Source organism: Centruroides vittatus, unplaced genomic scaffold (genome assembly GCF_030686945.1).
Source record: "Centruroides vittatus isolate TY-2023 unplaced genomic scaffold, ASM3068694v2 contig_3125, whole genome shotgun sequence".
Taxonomy (NCBI): domain Eukaryota; kingdom Metazoa; phylum Arthropoda; class Arachnida; order Scorpiones; family Buthidae; genus Centruroides; species Centruroides vittatus.
Window position 1 is genome coordinate 661,973 of NW_027122014.1, and position 22,269 is coordinate 684,241.

Consider the following 22,269-nt stretch of genomic DNA (forward strand, 5'->3'; position numbering starts at 1 on the left):
GCAATACTATTAATGATATACGAATGATTAAAGAATAAAATAATTTACATTTTAAAAACTGAAGAATTATTAACCTGGCGTTAGGTGCGCGGGGGGATTTAACATGGTGGGGCGCACAGGGGTGCACCTGCACCCCATGCGACTAAAGTTGTTACCGAAAAAATGAAAACTTTTTTTTGCGGTTTTTTGTTTTTGACGTTAGTGGGATTGTGTTTCTGATGTATTAATCAACAATACTACTAAAAATATATCATTTTTGTTTATTTATAACAAAAACAAAAAAATATTACGTTTCGGGAATTTTTCAGGGAAAAAATCGTCAACTTCAAAAGTCTATTTTTCAAACTGTAAACAAGTCTGTTGCTATCTAATCGTTGAATCGTGTTCCCGTATGTGTTTTTTTAACTGTCCCAACCATTAAATGCTTTGTCACAAACCCTGGGCCAAAAATATTTCAGTATTTCCAAAAATACACCCCCCCCGAAACTCTACAGCAACTAGAGATAAAAAGGCAGATTATTGGCAGATAACATCGATAGTTAGCTTCTTTTACATTGTAATTGGTTACTTTCTTTGTCTGTTATTAGATCCACCAGTAAAAACAATTGTTGGTAAAATTCCCGCGAAATGCCACGCCCCTGCAGCACTACCACTTTGACTTATGTAAACAATCGCTATAAAATCGCTTGTTTTAGTCGTTTTCTCACTTCTAATTTGCTAACGAGAAGTTGATTGACGCTATTTAGACAAATAAACATGTTTTCAAGACAATTTAGAATGGTAAGATGGTAATTCAGTTTGATTATTTATTATGCAACTTCTGGCAATATTTTTATAAGTGATGGTGTTGTAAAATTATATCATTAAACAAAAATAATATACATATTTAATTATATTTAATACACTTTAATTAAAAGTATTTGGAGTTATATATTTATTTATTTTTTAAAATATAGTCTGTGTTAAATGCCTTAAATCAATTACAATTTTTGGGAAGTATAGAAGATAAAGTAAATCCAAAGGTAATTTGTAAAATGTAATATGAAATTTTTTTTATTTATATGTAGAATATTAATTAAATTTAATAATATTTTAATTAGCATTGCTTTAAACTCTTATTAAAATAAGTTTGATTTCTAACATTTTCTTTCATGTTGTTATAAGTGTTTTTGGGCTGTAATTTTCAAAAATTGTAGACATATGAATTCCCACTGGTTCCTGTCTGTCCTACCTTAATCTTGAGAATGGAGTTACACGAAAGTCGCAACCAGATATGGAAAGCTTAGAGATGGGTGGCCCCGATTATGCACATACTTCCGGTTTGGATTAGAAGTCACATTATTTCAATTCAAAAATTTTCACCTGAACAGTGTTAGTTCGATGACAGGCATGACTGCATTGTTAACAGGAAATGTATGATGTACAGGGCAAGACACTGCTAAAATTGAGAGCATTGTGATAGAAAATTGTAGCCTGACATTGTGACAATGTCACAATATATAATTGCTCATTGTAGAATATCATTTCTTTCATAATTTTATCAGTGACAACCTGATTATGAAGTAAGATATCTTTGTTTTTTTAAATCTTACTTATAAAGAGAGCAAATAGTAAAAAAAACAACTAGTTTTAGCCTCTGTTTTAGGTTTAGGAAAAGAAGAAATTTAAAAATTTAATTGAGAATAATTGAATGATAGCTTGTTATGAGGGTAACATGATTTGCATGTAAAAACTAACTCTGTTGAGTTGACTATAAAATTATATTGAAAAATAGAAAACCAATTATTAGACATGTATTTAATGACAGTTATCTGTTTAAGATTTATAGATTCATAATTAAGATAAAGATGGAAAAGGATTTTTATTATTGAATTTTGCACAATAAAACACACAATTATTTGAATATTATTACTTTTTTTTATAATAAACATTATAATTTATAATGTTTACGTACAGAGATGGAAAAGAAGTATAATTTGGGTTATATTACTTCGTATTGTCTCTTCATGAGGGGCAGTAGAAAATACATAATTCAAGATGCAGTGTTGTAGAAATGTGATTATCTGAAATGATTTTTGAGAAATAAAACTAGTACATGTAGCATTGTACATACCGCAAAGTATAATCTATAAACACCAAACTCTCCACATAACTGGAAATTATTATATAATCAGTTGATTATAGTGTGGTGATACTAGGTCATATATACATAACATTACATTAGATTTTGAGTAAATTAATTTACTTTCAAATACAGTAATTGCATTACATTATTTATTGTCTTTGAAAATTTAATTACAGTGCTTAATGTACCCAAAAAACGAACACTGATGAGTTTCTAGATAATCAAAATTTCAAATATTTCAAATGCATTATCAAGTTCAGATAATTGAGTTTACACTGTATCATGTTATATATTGTTTACATGTAAAATTTTGATGATCTTTTAAAAATTAAACTTTATTTATTTAATAAATCGTTAAATCTTTCTACCATAATTTAAAAAATTAATAATAATAAAAATTTTTTAAAAATATTACAGTTTTTCAATTAAATTGTATTATTAGTTAACAGATATTGGTAAAAAAATGGTACTGTTTCCACTTCAGCCAACATTTTCAAAAATTCTTATAGCATCGCAATTATTCAGATGCACGTAAGTAAATAAGTAATTATTTTGTTTTAAACAAGAATGAAATTCAATAATATAATATTCGATTTTATATTTTTTTATTTAATTTATTTACTACTATATTTTATTTTTCAGTGAAGAAATATTAACAATTGTTTCTATGCTTTGTGTAGAATCTGTTCTTGATACAACTGGAGAGGTAATGTTTATAATTTGTTTATTTTTTAATAATTTTTAACTTCATTTGGATTTAATTTAATTTTTTTTTTTTAATTGACTTGAATGAAAAATTTGGGAATTTAATCTTAAAATGCACGTACCTATAAGCCTTTTACTGGTGTGCGTCTTGGAACAAAATAAAATAAAATAAAATAAAAGTCCATTACAAACGTTTTCGAACCATTGCAGTTCTTCTTCAGGTAACTTGAACTTCCTAATCAAATGCACTTCAATTCAAAGTTGTTATGAAATATAATACAGAACCAGTGGCGTAGTGTAGTGGGGGTGGCAGGGGCGGCCCGCCCCGGGCGGCACTTTTAGGGGGCGGCATTTTTTCACAATAAATAATAATATCTTGTAAAAATTTGAACCATTTCATTTCATATTTTTGTCACACCTACGATTGAAATGAGCACGGAATTTTTCATTACTTATTCTGTGACAAAACTGGGGAATCCCCCTTCCTTAAATGAATGTATAATAATGACATCTTGCTCATTGTAGTGACTGACAATACCATCTGTACTGACTTGTAGGGATTCCCCATATTTTATTTAAGGGGGCGAAATTTTCCTCTGCCCCGGGCGGCTGACACCCACGCTACACCTCTGTACGGAACATTATCCTGCGTGAATCGATGACGTCATTACGGACTTGCACACTATACTGGCTGTGTGCTATCTTAGAGTTTTATCCAGGAGGGCCTGCCAGGCCGTCGATAGAGTGATTTTCTCCTTGTAGTTAATATTATTGCCCTTCTTAATTGTATTTAAGCATATATAAATAGCCTCAAGCCACCTGAGGTGGTCCGTGCGGTGGGTGGTGTGTATGACGTCATCGATTCACGTGGGATAATGTTCCGAGACGCACACCAGTAAAAGGCTTATAGGTACATGCATTTTACATTACTCTGGTGTAGTAATACAGCTATTTTTGGATTAATCTTAAAATTTTGAAGTTTATTGAAAATATTAACATTTAATAGAAAGTTTAGTTTGAAATTATAAAATATAGTTTTTATGGTTCTGAAGGTAAAAGTTGATGAGTTGTTATACTATATATATATTATAAGTTGATACTTAATTATAAAGTATTGGAATTATTCGGCTAGCTTATTGAATATTTTCAGTTATATTCTGTTCTGTACTAAATAATTAAATGTCAGCTGATTAGGCAAGATGTTAAAGTAAAAATAACAAAAGTGTTCACATTATAACAATGTTTTTGGCCGGTTTTTTTTTTAAATAAATTATTTAATATTAATAGATAATATTCCCTGTCTGTGGCACAATTGCAGGATGAAGTGTATGTGGGTTTATGAAAATCAGCACAATGAATATTTATGAGAATTCTAAGACTCAGGAATGTTAATGATTATTTATATAGAGATTATAGATTTAATATATGGTTATGGACACCTTTGTTTAACATACTAATTATATCTTCTTTCACATACACAACATACCAATACCAGCACATTTGAAATTAAGAAATGTTTATTAACATTTTCATGTCTATAACACATCTTCAGATATATAATGCAGAACAAAATGGCTACATCAAAAATAATTTTAAACTGTAGATGTACTTTGTTCTAAAAACAATTTTAAATTGTACTTGTAAATGTCCATAGAAACATGTTTGATATTGATCTAGCCATTTTGTTTTGCATTATATACCTGAAGATGTCTGTTATAAATGGATGAAAACATTAGTAAATATTTCTTAATTTCAAGTGTGCTAGTATTGGTATGTTGTGTATGTGTATTCTATCCCAGTATTGGAGAGTTGACGACTACATCTTCTTTGCAAATGACTTTAAAAATGATAAATTAAAATTTAACTTAGTAAATATTATTATTTTTTTCTAATAATAATGTTAATTTATTATCATTACATATATATATATATATATATATTTAATGAAATATATCAATTAATACTGTTTCTTATTCATTATTTCAGAAGGAAGAATTTTCTGAAATTCATAGAAAGTTTGAAAGTACTGAAGGGGACCATATAATGATGCTAAATATTTTTAGAGCCTATAAACGTGTAAAGGGCAATAAGGTTAGTTTATATTCAGAATAATATCTTAAGCATGAATTTTTCATGAAAATGGAAAACTAGTAAAGAATTCAAAACAGACAAATGTCTGTCACATTTATCAGTTACTCATTTATTGATAAAACTATAACTAAAACAATAAGTTTTTTATTAGAAAAAAATATAAATAAATTATAATTATTTATAAATTTAATTAGTATTAATTATGATAGTAATAATAAATTATAGAATTTTAATGAAATAAATGAACATTTTCAACTGAATGGATAATTTTCTATGATATTGATTTTTACTTTAGCAATGGTGTCATGAAAATAGACTTAATCAGAGGAATTTAAAATCAGCTTCTGCTATAAGAAAACAGTTAGCCCAAATATGTAGGAAAGCAAATATGCCATTTATTTCAGCCGGACAAAATACTAAAATTGTTAGGTATGTTGTTATTTATTAGATTAAAAACTACCATACTACCATCATCTAAAATGGAAATGTTTTAATATATAAATTACTGTTTTTATTTATCCACATTAGTTAATTATTTTACAAAATTATAATTTTTTTTCTATATGCTTAATGAGGAATTAGTAATTTGATTGATTGATTAATTTTACAAATGTTACAAAGATTTTTTCCGTTGGATGATAATAATAACCACTAATGATACTACAGATACTTCTTCATCCACCACTGATAATGTAGACATAGATTTAGTTAATATGCTTTCACTTTTATTTCAGGAAACACTCACTAAATATACAGGTACAGATCCCACACAAAGACCACACGTACCAAAAGTCAACACATCTAAGGTAGTAAGAAAAATACTAAAAACACTACCACACCACATTCATTTAATTTTTACACTGTCAGACATTCACACGTTAGTTTATGCTGGAGCAGTCACAGTAGTGACACTCCTTGGACTGAAAATACAATTGCAGAATCGCACAAAACACAATTCTTTCGTAAGCCTGTCTGGCAGAGAAGAATAAAAACACAAATAAATGACATTAGACAGCAATTAGGCAGGCTGACACAATACACTAAAAACAACATAACACACAAATTAAAGAAACAAAAACATTTTTAAGAAAGTCAAAACACACACAAAACATGAACATCACAACACAGACTACATTGATACACTAAAATAAAAACTTGCAGCCAAAGCACATAGACTCAAATGATACAAAACACGTTTGCTACAAAAATAACAAAATAAATTATTTACAAACAATGAGAAAAACTTCTCTACAGACAAATTAGTACCAAAACAAACTGATACACAGCACAGTGGCACATCAACAGAAGAACTTGCAACTTATTTATTTTATCTTTGTCCAGTGCTGTCACACACAATGCTGATGCAGGCTGGATTGAGGAGGGAAACAAAATCTTGCACAAAATACCAACTATGCCCTGTGCTGAAATAAACGTACATGACATTTGCTATGCTGTTAACAGAACACACAACTGGAAGACACCTGGTGTAGACAACATTCACAATTTCTGGTACAAAAAGTGTACATCACTGCACCAGGAACTAACTAAACACATAACACACATCATCATCAATCACAAGACATGCCAAAATTTCTTACTTGGGGCATTACCTACATGAAACCTAAAAACAACAATACATAGACCCCACGCAATACAGACTAATTACATGTCTTCCAACACTCTACAAATTATTGACATCTTGTATTGCAAACAAAATATACAAACATGTTGAAGAACACAACATTCTTACTGAATAACAAAAAGGTTGCCATAGAAATCACAGGGGATGCAAAGAACAGTTACTCATAGATTCAATCATTCTATGGCAAGCACATAAACAACACAGAAACATACACATGGCATATATGGACTACAGGAAAGAATTTGACAGTGTTTCACACAGTCGGTTGCTACGTATTCTACACATGTACAAAATACATCCGTCACTCATTGCATTCTTCCAAAACACTAAGCAGCACTGAAGAACAACACTACATCTCAGGATTCATAACACTTCCATACAAACAAACCAAATATTCATTAGGTGAGGAATTTTTCAAGGAGATTCTTTCAGTCCTCTCTGGTTCTGTTTAGCCCTGAATCCACTATCTAACGTGTTAAACAACATGCAACATGGTTACAATATTAGACATAAAAAATAAACAATACAGTTTCCATTGTCACATCTCATGTACAGTACATGGACAACATAAAACTTACTTTATGCATTCACACAAAAACAACTTCATCAACTCTTACAAATCACACATTCATACACCAAGGACATACAAATGGAGTTTGGCCTAGACAAATGTAAAACACTTCACATAGAAAAGGAGTCCTGAAGAAAGAAGAATTTGCACTTGGAAATGGAGATGTTATTGGATCCATGGAAGAGGGTGAATTCTACAAGCATTTAGGATTCCAACAGGCCATACTAACAGAACATGCACAAATAAAGCAAAGATTAATTAAAGAATACTGAAGTAGGTTAAACACTATTCTTAAAACACAGTTAAAGCAATAAACACATATGTTGTTTCAGTATTCACTTATTCTTTTGGAGTTATACATTGGACTCACACAGATCTTGATCAACTCCAAGGGAAAACAAGAATAACACTTACTAAGCATAAACAACAGCATCCTAAATCCTCCATAGAAAGATTAACCCTTCCATGTAAAGATGGTGGATGTGGCCTGATTGAATAGTAAACCTTTACTACAAACAAATACAGACACTATAAGAATTTTTCTACAAAAACAAGAAACATCACAGTTACATAAAGCAGTAACTCTAGCAGACTCAAATAACACATCATTAAACTTAACACTCATATCATATGGACACGACACAACATATAAAAAGCATAGACACCATGGGTTTGAAAGGCACACCATGGCAGGCATCCCTACAATCTGGCCTAGGATTTTGTTGACAAAACTGTCAAACAGCTAGTTAGCTCAGGGAATCCTCTTTGAGGAGACAGAAGGATTTATGATTGCCATACAGGATCAGGTCATAAATACTAAAAAGTACAAAAAACACGTACTCAAAAATACAACACTCGAAAATGACACATGCAGAAAACGTCACATCATGCCAGAAACTACACAACACATCACTTCTGGTTGCCAGCTCTTGGCATAGACAGATTATATACACAGACATAATCAAATAGCAAATATAATACACCAAGAGCTTGCAAAGGAACACATATTCTACTACAAATACATTCCACAGACAGTATTGGAAAACAATAGGCACAAAATGTACTACGACAGAGCCATAATCACAGATAAAACAATTTACCACAACAGACCAGACATCACACTCATTGACAAACACAATAAAATTACATACATTACAGACATATTCCATTCTAAACACTCGCAATGTACAAAACATATGCACTGAAAAAATGAGCATATACAGAGAACTTTCCCAGGAAGTAAGGCATCTGTCGAGGTTGGATAGGGTGCTTATTGTACTTGTTCTCTCTTCTATAGGTGTCGTACCACACACTACACAAAAGCCTGGGAACATTACAATTGAATAGAAACACATACATCATACTACAGAAGGCCACTATATTGAATACATGTCACATTGTTAGGGAATTCCTGAATATAGACACATCACATTGACACACTTATTTAATTTCTGTCTTGTTTTGGTTGCTGTTCCTTGACTTTAGTCCAGCATAGTACACAGCAACTAGTGTCAACTGAGTATAGCTCACTAAACCCAACATAATAGTAATAATGCATTTTTGCTTTGCAATTTCAAAGTGTGGATATAAAAATGATATTTAATATTTTTAAAAAACTCATATTTGTTAGGATGGTTGAATAATTAAACTGTCTAATATTTAATGCGTATTTAAATGTGTCTATCTGTTTAAATTTTTATGTAATAGTATATAAAATGTTAATAAATCAAATTTTAACTTCATTAGGATTCATTAATTTAAAAATTTATAAGAAGTAAGTGATTTATTTGTTTTGAATTACTTTCAAATGCAGTTCTGTTTTAATTTTATGTTGTGTTTTAGCTGTTTATATAGAATACTTAGTCGCTTATACAGAACAGAATATTTAGATTGATAAAATGGCCAGGATAGTAAATATAAATTCACAAAAATAAGATGCCTCTCAATAAAGTGTCTCTGGACTCTGCTGTAAGATTGTTATTTTCTGAGGTGTGAGAATTATTTTTGTGAATATTTAGATACTTTTAAAATTTTTATATGCATTTTACTCAATGTATCCATTAGTAAGCAAGATATAACTACCTTTATTGCAGCTTATATCAAGTGTACTGTTATATGGTATTATTGGTTTGAAAAAAAATTAAAATGCAGTATGGACAAACCAAATGAGCAGCTTCAAATGGTACAATATAATTGATGTATCTATCCATTATTTGCTAAAGATGCTTTTATATTTAAAAGACAAAAAAAACATGCGATATATCCAAATGAATGATAGAATGAGTAGCTACCACATTTTAAAATTCGAATTATCTTGTATAAACACAGAATTGAACTGTCATATTGTCTTTGTTAATCTAATATGCTTCTAAATTAAAAGTTTATACATGAAATAATGGACTACGATTTATATAGTTATTATCAATTATTTGTAAAAACTTTTTGTGAATGTATATATGTCATTGTTAGTGAATGTGTGAAGTTTTTCATGTACAGTGGTGCCTCATATAACGTACTTAATCTGTTCCAGGTGCACGTTCGTTATATGAAATGCATTTTCCCATAGAAATATGTGTTAAAAATCTAATTCGTTCCGCAGCATAAAATAACCATACTGTATCATTAAAAAATGAACATGGGGTGCGTTCTTTTATTCCTCCGCATAACTCTGCACGAGAGACATTCGTTTAAAAATTCCTGCAAAACGCGTTCCTAAATTCCGGTGGGAGTGCGCGCCGTCGAATGGCAAAAACGGCCGCTTGTAGCTGTAGTTTATGGTGGAAAGCAACATGGCATCCTCCATGGCTCAGATAGTTTCGTTTCCGGGTCCATTATGTGGTTTTATAAATGAGAATTTAGAAATTGTGAAAGCACGAGTTAGCACACGCGGTGATGTAAGTGTCTTTACAAATTTTTTCTGAGGCTATTTTGAATGCTCTTTCAACAAATAATCCATTTTATGGTTAAATTTTACAATTGGGACCCTTCTTTTGCTTTTTAAAGCTCATATTTTAGAATTATAGATTCCTCCATCACGATACTATCGATAATGCGAGCGCTGCCATCTTTCTTTCTTTCACCGTCGTTCCTAAATGCCTACAAACAGCAGTGCACTCCCATAGTAGCGGAGACGCAGAGCAACCACTATTAAAGAACGCACCCCATGGAGCAGTCACCAATTAAGCCGGAAAGTCCATTGTTCGCAGCCAGTCCATTGCTCGAGTCACGTAACGGCCAAACAGAAAATCCGTTGTTCACAGCGTCTGTTATTCGAGGCATACATTATACGAGGCACCACTGTATTTATTATCTTTATGAGTTAAAGTAAAATTTTAGTTTTTATTATAGGAAATGCCTTACATATGGCCTATTTATGAATGTAGCTGAATTACAAACAGAAGGTGGTTATTTATCTGTAAGTAAATTATGGAATGTTATTTATTTTAGACTAATTTTAAATTATAGAAATCACAAATTTTATTTTAAAATCAGTTATCATTATATAGTAACTGGGGGATTTTTATTGCTATTTCCAATAATATTCTATCTATCTATCAACTTTTTTAATCCTATACGAAAAAAATCTGTCGATTTGTGGAACAATCAAAATCTTAGTTTATTTTTGAGAATTTCTACATTTGCAAACTCTTTAGAATGTAAATCATTTTGTAAATTTTGATTAAGATGATAAAGAACCAGATTTGGAAAGTGTTGTAGATGAGATAAAATCTCCCAGTTCAATATTGTGGTTTAGTAGTTCAAAATAGATATCTTCCATATCTAAAAATGGATCCAGGAGAAAATCTTATGGGGAATGATTTTTTAAATTTGTTTAATGAAATAATCAATAGCGAGGTTGAGGCCGAAGTTTTAAACTCGAAAACGTGTACATTGGACGTTTGGTGTCGCTTTCCTGTAAGCCTAGAAGTTTGACAATGGTGTTTGGAAAGTCAGTGGAATCATACTCGACATTCCAAACAACATTGTCAAACTTCTAGACTTACAGGAAAGCGGCATTGAATGTCTGACATACACATTTTCACATTTAAAATTTCGGCCTCAATGTATAGATGTTTTATTGCTTTAATAATTACTTAAAATAAAATACATAAACTTAAACAGTATAAAAATGTAACAAAATTAAAAAGTAATGATGAAAATATTATTAAATATTTATAACATTTGAAAGAAAGAAATTAATGAAACTTATGCTAGCAATTTCTAAAGGGAGTAATTGCTATATTTGTGAGGTTGCAGACGAGGTCCGTAAATCACGAAATTCTTCCATTTAAATTACAACAATAGATTATATAGAAAAGAGAGAGAGAGAAAAAGGAAAAAAACTCTTGATCTAGACATCGTGACGCAAAATGTAACCAACGAGTGTCGGAACACGTGCCAAAACACGTGTTAAAAACGATCCATCTATGTCAAACGGAAGAGTAGAACTCTGACACGAAAGTCCATAAATAAATGGAATTATGACATAAAGACTCATAAATAGGTGAAATTCTGACTTGAGTGCTCATAAATAGTCGATCTAAGAAGACAACTTCGGAAGGGGGGCAGTTTAATAGATAGAAAACCATCGCGCTTGAATCGTAAAAGCTCCTAGATGACAGAGATCGCAATTAACAGGCTAAATTATGAGTTCAAGTCTTGTAAATTTGTCAACAGTCTCCGAACACAATGGTCAAAAAGACGCCAGATGGACACTCCGAATTGGACCTTTTCCATGACCCGGGTCGTCCAGAGTTTCGCCTAGAAACAAGGGAAAAACCAATCGGAAAACGGGAAAGGGGATGAGGAGCCAATTGAAAATTGGAATAGCGAGCGAAAAACTATAAAAATCGGAATCTCCAAGGTCGGGGAGAGTCTCCTCCGCATCCCGCAATGAGCCGTGATCTGTGTTGTGTTGTGTCGCCGCCAACGACGTACGACGCCTCAGCACCTCTGCGAGCATCGGTCCAGCGATCTCATCTTGTTCGCCCCGGGGCTTCGACGGAAGGGAAATCCTCGCCACTCTGAAAGACTGTAGAGAAGTGGACTGTCTATTGTGGATGTAAGCATATATGTTCTCCAATAAACGGGTTTTCTTATGTAAAACACTTGTCATCATTTGCCTCCTCTGCCACACCCACATGCAAACATCTCTTAGGTTCATCCTGACACGGGATTAACTTATCCCCATCTGTCAGAGGCCTTACATATTGTCACCTGTAGATAATCCCTGTTCCTATCCTGTCAGATGTAGAGTACTGTATTTATTGCAAGATTTTGGTATGCTATTTATATCAATTAGTTGTCACTTCCATTTAATATTACATACACAATCTATATTTTTTTTTCATGTTTGAATATTTAATCCAAAATAAGGTTTTTTTTTTTTTTTTTTTTGGATGAACAAGATAAGCTATGATTTATGTGCTGTAACAAACTTATTTAAGTTAATTTGTACATTTCTGAGGGATTTTTCATGTGCTTATAAATATTTAATGAGACATAATTCCAAATTCTTAAAAAGATATAACAAAAGTATCTGCTCTTTTGGAGTTGACTCTAATTAATTAAAGTTTTTTAGAGAAAAACTGTTATTAGAATGGATTCTAATAAAGCAAAGTTTTTGATATATGTCTATAAATATCAATATCCACTAGAATTGATCAAGTTGAGTTTTACAATCAGTTGCCAGCTTGTCACAGTCTATATTGGTAAATAAGGTTCATACAACCAGAAACAATTAGAAAATCAATTATGTTCACCTTATTTAAATCAGCAAGCTTTAATCTTTATGCATTAGACTCAAAGATGAAAGCAAACATTAAAGACACAGAAGTAATAATACTCATATACAACTTGTTCACCCTAAAGAAGCTTAAGAAGCTTGAGATATATAAATTGACTCTCTAATGAAAAATTTGTACTAAAAGAACCCCTATAGCATTTCAACAGTGTGGAAGTCATTATACAAGGTTCCCCACAATGCAAGGTAATAATGCCGACACCGTAGAAACTACACTAGGATGAAATATCATAATTTTAGGTAGCTTGTTTTATGTATTTCATTATTTATAACTATTTGCCTTTAGTATGCACCAACATAATTCTATTCAGTTTGGTAATTGTAAATGTTAAATACTGTTTGTAACATTCAATAGTTTGAACTATATTCAGGAATTTTATTGAATATATTTTTCTGTTATTCTCAGAGACTCACCATAAATTACATCTGCATTTTTCTTGAAAGTTTTACTTCCCATTTCCTTGTCCAAGTTTTCGTAAACCCACCCCTCTTCAGATTTCCAACAAAACTCAACCCTCCTTAAAACCTTCGTCACTTTATGAATAATAGATGCCATAAGTAGAAACGAAATATGCAAGAAATTTTGAAATAAATGTAATAAAATGCATAAACTGTATAAAATTTAATGAAATAAATGGATGTCCACTGAAGCTCAACCCCTCCACACTCCTCTGTTTGACTTTGTCTAACCTGTCATAACCCCCTCCCCCTTCCAGTGTGGATGTCATTTTTAGCTCCAAAAACTTTGAATCAAAAAAATTAAGTCTGAAGTCCATCACTAAAAATTATTGAAAATGTTTGTGTTTGAAATACTAAAGCTTACTGGTTTAAAAAGGTGGATGTAAGTGATTTTGCAAATACAGTTCAGCTCCCAATGAAGCTGATAGGCCATCTTCAACAGATATAATTGATTGCCCCAAACATTGAACCATGTATCGAACTCACGACATCCTTTTTAAACATCATTTTTGGCACATTTTCTGAGAGATAAGACTTTGTTTCCATAAATATCTATTATGTTTTTCATTCATAGTATTCAGCTTTATCTAAAAAGGTTTATCTTAGCATACTAACAACTTATAAGATACCAATAGATTGAATTGATTGCATAATATTTGAAAACATTGTACACCTTAATGAATATACAGTATTTATGATTGAACATAATTATATGTTATTAAGTAAAACAACATTTAATTTTAAATAAATTATGTTATTTTAAAATAAATAAACTACAGTCGACTCCGCATAAGTCGACACCCAGATAACTTGTCACCGTAGGTTAATTAGTCAATTTTCTGTGGTCCCAGCCGACTTACATAGGCAATAATGTTATTAATGTTAAAAAACTCAATTTACTCGACATCATTTAATTCGTCACCACTGGATAAATCAACATACTTTTTCTGTTTCACACTTTTTGACGTCTGATAAGTCGACTCCCCTCCTGAAAAAATGAGTTCACACCGTACAATAAGCTGTGTGGTGTGAACTCATTTTTCAGGGGGGAAGTCGACTTATCAGAATTCTAAAAAGTGTGAAACAGTAAAAGTATGTTGATTTATCCAGTGGTGGCGAGTTAAACGATGTCGAGTAAACCGAGTTTTTTAAGGTTAATAACATTAATGCCTATGTAAGTCGGCCAGGACCACAAAAAACTTACGACGTAACCGACAAGTGACGAGTTATTTAGGTGTCGACTTATGCGGAGTTGACTGTATATCTAGTATACATATTTTGAAAATTGAAACAAGTTTATACTTGTGTTTTCAAACTTGTTAAGCAGTTTTCGGAATATTTTCTGTAAATTTGGATTAATTAAATTAAATTGTATTTATTATTTAAGACTTTATAATAGTAATTTTTCTATATTATTGAAATATTTAATATGAATGACTAAACTCTCATTTTAGGTAGATACCCCTCGACAACCAGTAGCAATCCATCCATCTTCGTGCATCTTTGGAATGAAACCTACATACATCATGTATACAGAATTAGTGGAGACGTCGAAATGTTATATGAGGTATGATTTTCAAATTGACATAATAGTGGTCTTATGTATTTAGGTTCTGATTAATCAAAACTATATGATGCTAATTGCATAATGAATTACGATAGCAGCTTTAGTGATGACAAAAGAATGACTGCAACTGGCATATAGACTTTTATAATTGAACTTTTATGTGGTTTTAATAAATTTTCAATTATTGGGAATTGCCAATTGTCAGATTCAATTAGATAAAAAAAAAAAAAAACTTTTAGCTTTTGAATCTCACATTTTAAATAAGAATATGTGTAAAGTAATAAACGTCATTTAAATTTGTTGCATTGTATGAAAATCACAAATATTTGCTTGAAATCTAGGAATAAGTTTTGGTTCAAAATTATTAGTTCTGATGATATCTGGGCCCACCAGTGGCCAAGTGGTTCCATTTTCTGCAAACCCATGACGGAACTCCCAGTGTTCAACTGGGAGTTTGGTCATGGGTTCGCACCTCGCCAGGCCTTGTGAGTTTTTGGGTTTTCTCCACATCTGTAATGCCTGAATAAGAGCCAGTTACTCTTAAATAGTTTTCCTGGAAAGCATCCCCCTAGAAAGATTACTCAAGTGTTGCATTGCCATAAACTTAAAACAAACTAATGATATCTATCAAATAATGTGAAATTTTCCAGAATATTTCTGTATTTGAAATGAAATAGTTTCATTTTAAGTTCAGTTTATTACTGCAATAAATTTTAATCCAATTATCTTTTTCAGAAAGTTATTTCTTAAAAAAATTATTTATTTAGGTTTAAATTTAATTTGTAATTATATGTTGAATATTAATATGAAAATTATCACCTTTAATTGTCCAGCACAAATGTTTTAACAAAAATAAAAACGTTTTCGATCGTTTTCGACGGTCATCTTCAGTTACAACTCAAATTAAAAAAAGAACGATAAAATAGAATTAAATACGAAAATAATATAAATGCGCATGCGCAACTATAAATATATCGCGCATGATGCCTAATATACAGAATAAATGAATAAAATTATGTAAACAAAAATACGTGGCCGCATCTCTTGTATGTTGTTATTGTTTATCTTTATAAAACGATTTCCATGCGGTTGATAAAGAATCCGCGTCTCTATGATTGATACATCCCGTTTTTTCTTGGGCTTTATATATTTCTAGCTTTTCTAGATGTTTGATTGTATGTCTATTGTTCGTCGGCTTGATGACGGAAGCTTGGTCCCACAATACCTCAATATCTTGTTGCTTGGCGTATAATTTTATTCATTTATTCTGTATATTAGGCATCATGCGCGATATATTTATAGTTGCGCATGCGCATTTATATTATTTTCGTATTTAATTCTATTTTATCGTTCTTTTTTTAATTTGAGTTGTAACTGAAGATGACCGTTGAAAACGATCGAAAACGTTTTTATTTTTGTTAAAACATTTGTGCTGGACAATTAAAGGTGATAATTTTCATATTAAGTCTAATTTCCAGTAATTTAAAGTTGGTTTCTATGTTGAATATTGTTTGTGTTTAATTAAAAATAAGAAAAATAAATTGTCATAAACGTATTTTAATAATTTTATTTTATTATAAAGTTATAAACAATATCAGGTCTTAAAATTATGATGCTTAAAACAAATTACTATTATGGAAATTTGTTTTCTAAACACTTACCAAAAATGACATATTAAATGAATATTAAAACTTCGTCCCTAATTTGAGACACATTAACTTCTTTTCTGAAAAAGAATATTATAATTACCTTTACATTTTATAAAGTGTAAATGTTTTTAATTAATATAAAATAATAAAATAGATAAAAAAAATGTTAATACATAAATTAGAAAACTGAGCTTTAAATGCATATTCAATACACGTCAAATGAAAGAAATTTTATGAAATTCTTATTTTTATGATAGGTATTAATGATTAGACAACTAAATAGAATAAATATAAAAATTATAATTATCATATTCAGATTTTATATTGTTGTAATCTTATTTTGTGTTTATAATTCATATAATTATATGATACAGTAGAGAGGCGTTAATCCGAATCAATTGGGGACTGGGGTTGTTCGGATTAGAGATTTGTTTGGATAACCAATTATGTACGAAAAAATATATTAACCTGTCCAATGTTCAAATTTTTCTTTGTTGCGTGTCGCTTCATGTTGAATTTTTGTCGATTTTAAGCCGAACGAAAATTTTTATAATAATAATCGAGGCTATTGTATCATTAAAAATTATTTCTTTATTTTGTACAAACAAAATAAATATATTGAAGAATATAAAAACATGAAAATTATACTTTAGAAGTAAATCTAGTATCAAAAACGTTCGATTCGGCACAACACAGTCAGACTGGAAAGCATTCAGATAACCAACGATTAGGATAACCGGGGTTTGGATTAATGACTCTCTACTGTAGATATACACACTGTCAAAAAATTAGTATATTTTATGTTATAAACTGATTGTTTTAGACCAGCGATTCACAACCTTTTTTTCTTCACGGTACACTTTTAATAATTAAAAATTTGTCGGCACACACGGTTACTTCGGTAAGTACCACAGGACAACCGGTAACGTCATAACAGTAATTTCTAAATGCAATTGGTTGTTTAGCTCGCGTTTTCTAAATGCCTTGGTAACTGCCGGCAGTTACCGGTAACACTAGTTACAATTTCCAAACGCACCCTTGATAGGTAGAAGTAATCGAACCACTTGTCTTACATCGCTTATGTTTGAGTATTTGCAGTGGTGTCACATTTCAAAAATCTCACAGCACAGTGGTTGAGAATCACTGTTTTAGACAAACACTCACTTTTTCAAGAAGCTAAAAAATAAAAGATAGGTTAATGTATTCTTGGAAAACATTAAACTGTCTTTTTTCTTGCTTCTTCAAAAAGTGAGTGTTTGGATAAAGCAATTAGTAAAACATGAGGAGCTGTCACATTCCCAAAAAGAATTTAGAAATGCTTTTGATTGTGAAATATTTATTTCAATGTATGCTAATGACGACAAAGGTTAAAGCTTTTAATAATATTTTAAATGTTTATTTTATGTCAACGTTAATAATTTTAGATATTTCTTGCATTTGAACTTACTGCATATTGATGTAAATATTTCCTATAGTGTATATGAATTTCTCTTATTAATTGTTTTAATTTTACAATTTTTCATGAATAACTACTGAATTTATTTATTTAAATGTTTTATGATTATAGTTAATATGAGTTTATTTCATGGGTAGTTTAATTATAAAGACATTTTTTAATTTTACACAAGTAAAAATAAATAAATCTTATACACTCACTTTAATACATGTTATACAATGTCAAAAAAAACTTAATGAATTGACTGTTAATCCAAGAAATTAAAATTATAGCATATACAATAGCATATCCAGCATAATATTTATATGCTGGATACGCTGTAAATATGCTGGAGCAGATATATGTGTGTAATAACATGCTGTTTGAGGATTGGAAGATAAAATGCATGTAGGAGAAAAGTAACATTATGTACATTTTATCTAGGAAAATTATGTAATAACATGAAGTAATGGTTTAAAACCATTACTTCATGTTATTACATAATTTTCTTAGATAAAATGTTATGAAGCATTTGATTCTTTTTATAATTTATTCTTAACTTCCCTAATTATACTTTTCAACAATTTTCCTCGATGCATTGTTATTATTACTGCTTCATGTTATTTTACTAGTTTTTCTAATGTATCATTTGTTATGTTCCTATAGTATTTTAATTCTTATTTTTATAAATTTAATTTAAAAATAAATGTTTTGGTGTAATTAATTTTGTTGTATGTGATGAATCAATATATTGATAAGTTTTAATGTTAATAAAAATTTAGTGGACCTTCCAATATAAAATAAAGATTTCATGTAAAAAAAAACAATAAGGATTCTCTGTAAGATTGTAATTATTTGTATAATCTTACTACAGAATTCTTACTTTATTTGTTTGAATATAAACTAATGCTACTCGTTTGCAGGAAACCTATTTTATTGGGATCGCAAATAAAATATAACACTCTTCCAAGTACTTTTGGGTGGATATGGTGCGTTCAGAGAGCAAGTTTTTGTTCTAAGAACTGTTTTACAGTCGCTATTATCCCCAAAGACAGACTTTATCTATCTCAAAGTACTTGGGAAAATGTTATAAAAGAATATTAATATTTCAAAATTAAATGCAACCTATTAATTATATACTATACCGATAATTATATTAATAATTAGTATACAATTGATTTTAAGGTTATTATTGGAATTAAATGCCATTTAAAGACTTGTAATTAAAAAAAATCTTAGTTAATTTTTAGTTTTATAATCTATTTTTTAATAACTAATAACTCATAGTTAATTTATAATTTCTGTAAAATGTAATTATTATAATTTAATCCGGTTTATTTATTATTATTTTAAAGTATGAGTTGTTTCATATTTATTGAATTATAAGAATTGTGTTAAATTTTATTCTCCTAAAACTGATTACTGGACTCATTGAATTGACGTTGGGTGATCTGCCGAGGAGAGGGTGCCTCTCGGGAGGACTTCTAGGAGAAACTGACCCTATTTAGGTAATAGGCACACAAAGAAAACCTAAAAAACTCTGCCCGCAACCAACTATTTGTGTTAGTGGTACTCAGCTCTGAAGGTCAATTGTATTTTAAACTCTGGCGTACAATCCAGAACTCCTAATTTTATTATAATGGATGGTATGGTTTGATTCTTCTAAACAAACTATATTATTATTCTTAATGTAATTTTTTATGTTTTATGGGATTTATCAATTAGATAGTTCAGATATTATATGCTTTATCATAATTTACAAACATATAATAAGTTTTTGGGATTTATATAACATTATTTCCAATTTTCGAATTGTTGACATCCTGAATAAATGATATGGAAATGTTTATCAAGAATTCTTTTAAGATTGTTGCATACACCTCTGTTTGCTTGTCATAACACACACTACACTACTGAAAAGTATATTAAAATTTGGATTATTGACTGTGAGTCTGTGTTGTGATACAAATCTAAAAAATATATGCAAATTATTCAAATTCATTTCCTATATTTGACAGCAGTTTCCACGTTTGTTATATTATTAAGTCTTTCCAGTCTGAATATATTTTTAAACACAGAAAAAAATAAAATAAATTCATTTAATCATTTATAAGCTGATTAAGGATGACAATAGCCTGGAGGTTACTAATTCATTACCATTACACTGGATTGATTTTTTACTGGCTTGTAATTTCTCAGAATGGAAGATAACTTGTATGGGTGTGATTTCAATGGAATGCTCTTCCACCACTCTATTGACATATCCCCTATTTTGAGTATTAAATACATTTAAGTGAAACAGTGGAAACATCATCCAATTAAATTACTTCAATAGTAATATTGGAGAAATCTTCATGGAGTAAATAACACTCGAATGAAATAGCAGGAAGAGTAGACCATTCGCCCCGCTGATGCGGTAAACTTTTGACCTAATAACCGGAGAGGGAGTTTCGCGCCGTTAGTTTCCGGGTATCATCATCATCAACATCAATAAAATGATACAGAATTCGTTAATAACTCTCCTCACAATCGAAAATCGAATCACCATTCTTGTTATCCAATTCTATTATGCAATTAATTATCTATTCAAACTTATTAAACTTTACGTTGTTTTTTTTAACGTAGAAATCGCTGATAATTCTAGTTTAAAATGTTATTTTAGCAATTATAGAACGTGTTCTTATAATAATTAATTAAATGAATTATTTATTTATATACTTTTCTTTACATACGTTTGTAAATATAATAGGTTGTTTCTTGAATATATTGTGCTTTATTTCCACGAGGCAAACGGTACATAATGTTTGATTGAGTTAATAAATTTTATTAAAAGTATTTTCTATGGTACAGATAATTCTGCTTCCTATGATAAAAAAAAATTGAAGGAAATTCTGAAGATACACGCTTCTACTTGTATTATCATTTTTTTCCAAGCAATTTGATGGTCTCAACTCATTGTTTATTTACACAAAAACTCTTTTTTTTACACTTCTAAAACATTGTAATTTTGTTCTTAAATCGAGAAACACTAAAATAGTTTACTAGACAAGTTTTTGCTTAAGCGAATTCAACTATAAAATCTTCAAAGTACAGTACGTCACGAAAAGTACTACACAGGAACAGTTGTCTTAATTCGATTATAACCCGCACCTCGGGTTAATTAATTAATTTAATTAATAAATTACATTCTTACGTAAGAATATAAGTTATTAATTTCAATTTTTTTTATAACGATTATCTCTCGAAATAAGAGAATTTCGTGTAGAAATTCCGTATAGATAAAGAGAATTTCGCTCTACGGAATTTCTACTGTTGCGTGTAAAAGAATAAACTTATAGAAGCGTAAAATTTAATATATTTCGAATAAATCGTTTTTACACTAAATCGAATTATCTTTAAATAAATTTATTTTCGTGACCTTTTAAAATTCTTAAGTGTCGAAACCTGTTTTAAAATCTGACCTAGACAACTATCGAATGTAAAGTGAGAGTTAACAAAGAATTGAAGAACCTTTCTTTGATAAAAGTAATAATCAGTTTTACGTGTTCAATTATATGGGAAAATTGGGAAATTTTACGTAATTGGGAGTTAAATTAACGTCGCCGGTTGTAGATTTCGTTACCCCTCTGGCACGGTGGCCCAGCATGTTCATTGATTCAATATGACCGCGAGGTCAAGTCCGGGCTCATTTCACTGGGACGATGCATCTGTGGGTCATAAATGCATCCTCCAATGAATAAGTGTTGACCCGCTTTAAAAGAACTCGAAACAATTTGGTAATTTTTAAAGGAAAATTGATTTATTTACTAATTTTTTAAATTTTTTTCACTCCTCTAGAAATGTAAGCATCGTTGATCCAGAATGGCTCGTTCAAGCAAGTCCAAAGTTCTACGAAAGAAAAAGATTAATGAAGATATGAATAGTTTATTGTATTTAATCTGTACATATGTATATGATACTGTAATAAATAATTTTTTTTTTTTAATTTTAAGTTTATTATTCGTAAACTTTGACGTAACATTTGTAAATGCCAATTGCCCTTCCTGTTCTCTGTGGGGGTTCCACTTTATCTTGTTAAAGTCTTCCCGTATTTTTCACTCGATTGATTATCGTTAATGCATAGTTTAAAGTTTACGATTGGAGGTTATAAAACACTAGCTTCCAGCTATTTACTCGTAGATAATGCGAGTTTACCTGAAGAATTCCAAGTTTCTCTCTTGGA

At 30.2% G+C, this 22,269-nt stretch overlaps 1 protein-coding gene across 1 annotated transcript in view; it reads left to right on the forward strand.

Annotated features, from left to right (window-relative positions):
• Positions 1-22,033, forward strand: part of ath (ATP-dependent RNA helicase DHX33) — a 53,720-nt gene extending 31,687 nt beyond the window's left edge. The window contains exons 16-23 of the mRNA XM_067267961.1: positions 957-1,022; positions 2,568-2,656; positions 2,768-2,831; positions 4,817-4,921; positions 5,217-5,350; positions 10,483-10,549; positions 14,851-14,963; positions 21,885-22,033. Coding sequence (XP_067124062.1) covers positions 957-1,022; positions 2,568-2,656; positions 2,768-2,831; positions 4,817-4,921; positions 5,217-5,350; positions 10,483-10,549; positions 14,851-14,963; positions 21,885-21,966 — 720 coding nt within the window. The 3' untranslated portion in view covers positions 21,967-22,033. The remainder of the gene's footprint in view (positions 1-956; positions 1,023-2,567; positions 2,657-2,767; positions 2,832-4,816; positions 4,922-5,216; positions 5,351-10,482; positions 10,550-14,850; positions 14,964-21,884) is intronic.
• The last annotated feature ends 236 nt before the right edge of the window (positions 22,034-22,269 follow it).